Source organism: Microcebus murinus, chromosome 23, assembly GCF_040939455.1.
Source record: "Microcebus murinus isolate Inina chromosome 23, M.murinus_Inina_mat1.0, whole genome shotgun sequence".
In the NCBI taxonomy this organism is placed as follows: Eukaryota; Metazoa; Chordata; class Mammalia; order Primates; family Cheirogaleidae; genus Microcebus; species Microcebus murinus.
The window spans coordinates 35,291,027-35,299,374 of NC_134126.1; the positions used below are offsets into that span (position 1 = coordinate 35,291,027).

Genomic DNA, 8,348 nt, shown 5'->3' on the forward strand with positions numbered 1-8,348 from the left:
CAGCATTCATCATCATAAGCTTCTCAAGTATGGAAATAATAATATAAACCCTGCAATTTTATATGCCAACTGAACAATGAGTCCTTCCACCAATGTTATATACAGACACACTTTAAATAGTCTATAGACTGAACTAGTTTTAAAGTAAAAATCTAAAGCGTGTGAATTAAGATTGTCTTTATTTACTATTAGAAAGTTATTTGCTTTGTTTTCTTTTACTAGATATTTAATTCGACCAGATCCACTGGCATACCTTCCAAACAGTGAACCTAGTAGAAGAAACAGCATCTGTAATGCTTCCGGTCAAGACTCTCGCGAGGAAACTCAACTTTGATAAGAAGGAAATAAGAGACTAATTTTTTTTCCTACAAGGATCTTGCTTGAAACAAAAGTGTTGCTGGCATGAAAGAAACTAGATTGGAATATATTCAATTCTCTCATATTTAAATACATAATCTATTCTCTTAGAGAGATCATTTTGAAACTTAATGTGCTACTTATTGGTACTCCCACTATTAAAAGATATAAAAGGAGTGATTTTGAAATCCTAAATTAAAGCATAAAAATTTAAATGCAATATTTGTTTTACATTAAGCTAAACTGTATGAAGCCAATATTTAAAATTATTAATGTTTTATGAAAACAGACAAAACCTATATTTGGTGCATCACAATGGACATAGAAGATAGATTCTCCCCTTCAAAATTAAATGTCATATTATGTTTTTTAAAAGAGCTGTTTTATAAAATTGAGCTCATCCTAACTGTCTAGTCTTCTCTACATAAAGATTGGCCAACAAACTTGTATGGCTGACGTTTCTGTAAGAATCATAGTTTGCATTAGAATATCAATCAGTAAGTCATTTTAACCTTTTTTCTCTGCCTTTCTATGATGTCGTATTCATTAGGATTTGAGACGTTCATAGCATGTTTTGTTACACTGAAAAAACTAATATATAAACAAAAAAGAATATTAAGTACCTGGACTTTTAGTAGCTTTATGTCTAGCACACATTTTAGGCCAAGAAAAGTGTACCAAAAAGCAAGTATCTATTGTTCTCCTAAAAGAATGCCTAGCATACAGAAAATACTTAATACACATTTGTTGACTTAAATTTAATCCAAGAACTGAAACATTAACTGGATTTATTCAAATGTGAAGTAATTTTCATTAGACTCTTGAGCTTTAACATTTTTCATCTATCTATATAGTAATTTCATTAGAAAAATACTTCAAAATTGACAAAAGAAAATTTATACCTTTTATGGACTACAAAGACACTTCAGAAAGTTAAAAGTCCTCCTTATGTCTTTAGTACTGAAATAATCACATTCAAAAAATGGTGTGTGAAAACTATGCTTTAAGTTTGAGAAATCATTTAGGAACTATATTTTAACATTATAAGGGAAAAGCAAAAGACAAAAAGACTTAATTATCTTTTAAATTTAATATAAATCTTGAAGAATTTGAAGGTTATACATTTAAATATAAATTGGTCCTTGGTGACACCAATGCTGTATTGCTTTTTTTCCCTACAGAAATAGACCAAGAAGCACAAGTGAATACATAGGTATTGTATGTATGTATCATACAGGTAGTTGAAGTATGGTAAGATATTCATATGGATGATCCATTGACAAATTTAAAAAGATATTTGTCTTCTAATTTTGTATTTGTTACTGAATTTGACATTGAGTTTTAATTGAACAATACATAAGACATATAGGACTAGAAAGGGACATTTTATTCTTATAATGAAGCGGATCAATTGAAAGGAAAATAGAAATTTTTTAGAAAAGATAAAGGTAGCCTAATATTCTCTCAATAATTCCACAGAAATAAAAGTGTAAAGCATAAAATATGAAACCACAAGATTATAGCCATTATAATTTGGCTTATGAAATATGAAATGTCTTTTTTTAGTATTGTACATTATCCACATTTTAGATTTACAAGAACACCAAAAGTTTCCCTAAAACAGAGAGAACCTGTCTTTGATCAGAGAAGTAGAGTTTATAACAAGTCACTTAAAATTGGGAGGTTGCCTTAAAACTCAAAGATTGTATGCATATATATATATATATATATATGTATGTATATGTTATAAATGTGAAATATATTTGGCAAACTAATTTTCACATATAAATTGTTAAAACTGAAGGCAGAATTGAACTAATATATGTAAAGGAGAAAAATAATGAATTTAATGTTTCATAGTTATACATCTGTAGTCACGTATAATGTATCTTTGAATTGACTTTTTTTTTTTTACTCCATTGCAATTATTTTTAGGAATAAACATAAGATTTACAAATATTTTATTTCCCCACATGATCTGAACTTTAGTATTTTTGTGACAGTGTGAAGACTACGATTTTAAGGTAGGATATAATTATATTTCCTATATAACTAAGAATTTGTTTCATAAAATTTCAAATAATTATTTTTGACTATGAAGATTAGTCCAAATTTAATATTTGACACAATTCATATCAGCTTGCTATAATAATGATAGTTTATTAGTCTATCTGATATTTAAAGAATAAAAAAATGCTTAATAAAGACTTTTAATGAACTGTTGCCTTTTTAAAGTAATTATACTTGCACATGAAAATAAAACATAAAGTCAATAATAGTCCTTGTAGCCCTATGGGAATTGGTTCTGTTCACTATGTACCATTTTGCTACTAGTTACACTGAGTTGCTTTAAAATAAATAATAAAATTATTTCTGATGATGGAAACTGTTGGAGTTTATTGCCAAAACTTTAGGTGCTTAGATAATTTTGTTTGGAAACTACAAAATTTGTTTGTCATTTTTATATTTTAAATTCAAAAATATACATGGGGGTGATCTCATTGGAAATGATATCAATGACTAATCTGCTGTTGAATTACTTTTTACATAGTAGATTCATAATAGATTACATCATGCCAAGAAAGGAGAAGGGAGGAAGGATCAAAAAGAGCAGAGATAGAAAGGAGGACATGAACAATGGGAAGAAAGGAAGCAGGAAGAAAAAGGTTGGTGGGAGAAAAATATGTAATGTAGGTGCCAGGACAGAAATATGCTTTGCATAACAGAGAATAATGTCCCAATACATTTATTTAAGAGCCAGAAAAGCACTGGGTAGAAAAAAGAAAAATAGTTTTAAATGCAAAGGTAGACTTTCAGTTCCAGGCAAATGGAGTAGGCACATTTCTTCTTTGTCTCTATTCTTCTTGCTAAGTACAGCTGAAAACCCTGGACATTATGTATGAAACAGACATAAGAAGAGTCTTAACTGTGGAAAGAGGGAAGCCTGACTAGGGAATAGGGACGTGAAGAATAGCATGGTGGTGAGCTTTCTGGGATTTCTCTTTGCCTCAATTATCCTGATCTGGATATTGGGAAACCCCAATGAGCCCAGACAAAAAAATGCCCCGAAAAAAGCCTGCTTTCTCCTTCCAAATGACTGGCTCCTGCAGCACACGCTGCTGCCACAGCACCAGACTGCCGGCGTTTCTGCAGCGTGACGGCTTCTCCAGAGAATGGCCGCCGGGAGATACAATGGTCAGCACATGCAGTGGCTAGAAGTTCTCTCAGCACCCTGTGGGATGGTTTTGTAGTGGAGAGCCTCCAGTGAGAGGCTTCCCCATGAACAGCTTTCTCTGGCACCCTAGAGGGTAAATTGCCAGAATGTTCTGCCTGTGCAACACTATAGCGACTTCTCTGCCATTCTGTGAGTCACAGCTGTGCCATCTCTAGGGAGTTGGGATTTCAGTCCTAGGGTCTCTTCCTGGAGCACTTTATCTCAGCCCTGAAAATAATGGATACTCCTTTTATCTGCTATTGCTGTATATGTTCAAGTACTCTTTAGTTGTTACTAAGCAATCTGGTATTACTCCACTGCTTTGTTCCAGTTAGTAATTCTCTACATAAAATGGTCTCTATCCAAATGGCTATGTGGTTTCTGTCTTCCAGGTGGACTTTGGCTGATACATAATGCATAAGTCAGCAGTTCTCTGTTCGATTATGCGTGCAATAATGGTGATATGGTGCAATAATGGTGAAGAAGTCATCTGTCCGTCAGGAAGAGATTCTGGGCTTAGGAAGTCAGGAAATTTCTACTGGAGGGCCAAAGGGCACATGTAGTCCTAGATCCTTATGAATCTCAAGTCTCTGAATATTTTGTGAAGACTGTAGGACATTTGCAGGGAGATAAAAGAGTTCAGGATTTACCTTTGTTCTGTCTGCAAGAAATGGAAAACCAAAGGTTAAAATACTCGATCTTCTTCCCAGACTTTTGGGAAATGCCTCTACCTTGGCGACACTAAGCAACTCTTTGCATCAGGTCAGGAGGTTTGACAGATGTCCACTGGCCTGCGCTGGACCTGCGCCTTACAGCTGTCAGCTGCAGTGTGGGTGCCATGTTCTTAGAGGTTTAATGGCATGGCATGATTATAATTATCTTGGGTTTCAGAGCTAAGAGTTTATCTGCCCAGATTGGCACACAAACAAGTCTACAGAGTACTTAAAGGATGTATTGAATAAGTTTCTATGGGCAATGAGACTGAGAAGAAAACTGATTAACTAACTCTATATGTTCTACGCTGACAATATTATGCATCATTTAGGCATGTGCATGTATATATATACTATGTATATACACATACATATATGTGTGTGTGTGTGTATGTATAGATGTACACCCCCCAATGTCTTCTGTTTTCTCCCACAGATCCACCTTGTACTCTGTCTTAGGATATTTATCCATAGTATTGTTATCAAAAGTTTGCTACTTGTCTCCAAGGACATATTAGAACAAGGACAAGTGATTTGAGGAGAAGGAAAGGAAGGTTTATTAATTTGATGGCAAATGAGGAGGTTGGCATACTCTTGTCTTCAAGTACCAACATCCTCTGTGTAAGCAGAAATACAGAGATTTTAAAGGGAAGGTTTTCCGTTTTGGGCTGTTGTGGTTTAGCCATAGTTGATGGTGCTGATCTATCTCATCTCTGGCAAAGATAATCTCATGACCTCCACCTGGACAGTTCCATTGAGCTATCTCTTGTGGCACATGAAAATAAAGAATACTCCCCTGCCCTTCTGATTACTGGCCTCTGGCAGGGACATAGGCTTTAATTCCCAAAAAGAGAGAGAGGGAGGGAGAGAGAGGGGGGTGGTGTTTTAAAGAGATAGCTTGTAAAACATTTTACCCTTTTTTAGGCCTCTGTTATGGTATGATTAATTAAACAGGCTTCCCAAGCCCTCCGGCTTCCAGTAGGATTTGACCAACACCCAGCTGCGAATAAGAGAAAAAATGTGAGGTTAGGCTAATTATTCTCCTGGACTCTTCTCTGGAAGGGCTGTTTTCCTCAACTAATATCCTTGCTTATATGACTCTTTCTCCTTTGGGGTTCTAGTACCCTTTCTCTCCCCTTGTCTGTTTTAGCCAGGTTTGATAACAGCTCTGATACTTCTAGCCGGGGTTCCTACAGTTCTTATTTCTCTATACCTCTGCTTGTTTGAAGATAAACCTTGAAGCTCTAGATCACCAGGATTGGACAGATTCTTTCAGCTAAATCACTGTCCAGGCTTCCTTCTTTCACTTTGTGTGGAGTAGAACACCATGCACCGGTTACCAATGCCAGGGGAGGACACCAACTACGTGGAGGATAGCGAAGCTTATCACAATGCAGGCCACCAGGAATAGAGGTTCAAACAATTCTGCCCACTGCAACTTGGTATTGCAGTCGCCTAGGACAATACAACATAGGCACTGGATGGAACTCTTTTACTCACATAAAGAAGAGACAGAGCAAGACAGCTCCAATAGTGTGCATTGCAACTCTCAATTGCAAAGATGTGGGAACAGCCCAAGTGCCCATCAGTTCATGAGTGGATTAATAAAATGTGCTATATGTATGGATACCATGGAATATTACTCAGCCATAAAAATTGGTGAGCCTTTGCAACAACCTGGACGGAACTGGAGATAGTCCTTCTAAGTGGAGTATCACAAGAATGGAAAAACAAACACCACATATACTCACTATTAAATTGGAACTAAATGATCAACACTCATGTACACGTAGGGTAGTAAAACCCAAAGGAAATCAAGCAGTTAGGAGCGTGGAGGAAGTAATGGGTAAATTCACACCTAATGAGTACAATGCACACTATCTGGGTGATGGACACACTTACAACTTTGATGCAAACTGTACAAAAGTAATTCCTGTAACCAAAACGTTTGTAACCCAGTAATAGTTTGGGAAAAAAAGTGTGCATTTGTTCCCATGGCTAGCAGGTTCCCCAGCAGCCAACGCAGGGCAATTGACCTACATGTGCCCCTCCTGTGCTGTAGTGGAAGAGCCCCTCCCCAATGGACTCTGAAACACTGAAAGCTGGAGCTATGTCTGACATACATGCTTAAACAGAATAAAAGAACATACATTGAACTTGAGACAGCAAAAGATATTCCCACACAAAGCGATATGCCTGGCATAGGCTGTGTGGGCTGTGTCTCTTGGTGAGGAAGTGTCCCAGCCCAGTCACATTCTTATATGGATGAGTGGGGGTTGAGACTTCCTTTATCAATACTTTATGTTTGGCTTCCATAGATATCTTACTTTATTGTCACCTCAGTAACTAATTTAACATGGTGGTTGTTATGTATCATTTAGCTTTTATAGTCATTTCAATTGGGAGAGTTCTTAGGATACTAATCAACAAGCTTCATTCTTGTAACATACCCAGAACATCCTGCTCATGGGATGGGCACACGACACAGGCTCAGACTATCTTAGTATCTAGTTCCTCTGGACCCAGTGATTGGTCCAGACTGCGCATGAACCCTAAGTGGTGGCAGTCAGAGTCTTTCCCCAGGATTCTTTTAACTGCAATCAACAGAGGAAGGGGATTTTTTTCATCTCATTGTTTTTGAGCTGTGAAAATGTGATAACAGGATTTCTGGCATCCGTCCCCCCCCCCCCACGCTATGGGGCAAAATTCTGTTTGCTATGGGAGAGTTTGAAGCCAAAGTTGAGAAAGAGAGAGACAGAGAGGAGAGAAGGGGAGGGGAGGGCAGGGGAGGAGAGAAGGGGAGGGGAGGGCAGGGGAGGAGAGAAGAGAAGAGAGAAGGTAAGAAGAGTACTTTGTGGCATCCAGTCTCCAATTCCAATCTCTAAGATCTTGGAAGCTGCATGAGTAATTGTAGCTGCTTGATTCTGCAACAAAGCCAAATATCCTTCCTATAAATTCTTTTTTATGCTTAATTTAGTATACGTTTCTAATTCTTAAGTTAGTATGTTTTTATGCTTAATTTAGTATAAGTATAATCTAGCACTTGTGACCAAAGTGTTCTAATATACTCCCTCTTTTTCTTTTGTTCTGGATCTCTGTAATATTATAAACACTCAATGTTTTCATTTATATCAAGAATCTTGTTTTTTTTTCTATTGCCATGCTTTAACAAGTACAATTAAAATTTTATTTATGTATGCATGGGAAATACCCAGGAAAAATGTGTAAATCTCCAAGAGGTGGCTTTATATTCAGGTTTACCTACTATCTTCACGTGCAACAAAGAAAGAATGGGTGTTGTTGGGGGGTCGTAGTGGGGAGAGAATCAGGACAAGCAAAGTAAATGAGAGTGAGATTTGTCCACACTTTAGTGGTACCTTGTCCGTTGATAAGAATCTCTCATGATTTAGTCATCCTTGTCTTCTTGGTATGAGAGGGAAACACCTTTACAAATGGAGGTAGGTTTCCTTTATAGATGTAAATTTCCCTTACAAAAAGGTAACTTTTACCCTGTTTTGAGAGCTTCTTCTGTGTCTGCAGTTTCTTAAAATAATCAGCTCAAAATAATCCCAGTGCTGGGTTGGGCATAGTGGCTCATGCCTGAAATCTCAACACTTTTGGAGGCCAAGGCAGTAGGCTCCCTTGAGGCCAGGAGTTCAAGACTAGCCTGGGCCTAGAACCTGCGCCAGCAAGAACCTGTCTGTACAAAAAAAAAAAAAAAAAATTAGTTGAGTGTGATGGCGCATGCCTGTAGTCCCAGCTACTTGGGAGGCTGAGGATTGCTCCAGCCTGGGAGTTCAAGGTGGCAGTGAGTTGTGATCGTGCCACTGCACTCCAGCCTGGGTGACTGCACAAGACCCTATCTCCAAAAACAAGAGGTATATTTTGGGGTGGTCTACTGTGGTCTTCTACAGTCATATTTTGGGGTGGCATATTCTGGTCTCCTACATTGTCTTCCAACGGGACTGTACCATTATACATTCTACAGCAATGAATGAGAGGTCTCGTGTTTTCCTTCAGCAATGGGTTGACATGTTTTTAGAGTTTAGCAATTTTAAAAGGTG

General features: G+C 37.3%; 1 protein-coding gene across 6 annotated transcripts in view; it reads left to right on the plus strand.

Annotated features, from left to right (window-relative positions):
- KCNT2 (potassium sodium-activated channel subfamily T member 2) overlaps positions 1 to 2,743 on the plus strand; it is a 323,447-nt gene extending 320,704 nt beyond the window's left edge. For all 6 annotated transcript variants that reach the window (XM_075996993.1, XM_012743486.3, XM_012743496.3 and 3 more), the window contains one exon: positions 223 to 2,743. In XM_075996993.1, the coding sequence (XP_075853108.1) occupies positions 223 to 334 (112 nt within the window). In that variant the 3' untranslated portion in view covers positions 335 to 2,743. The remainder of the gene's footprint in view (positions 1 to 222) is intronic.
- Positions 2,744 to 8,348: the final 5,605 nt, after the last annotated feature.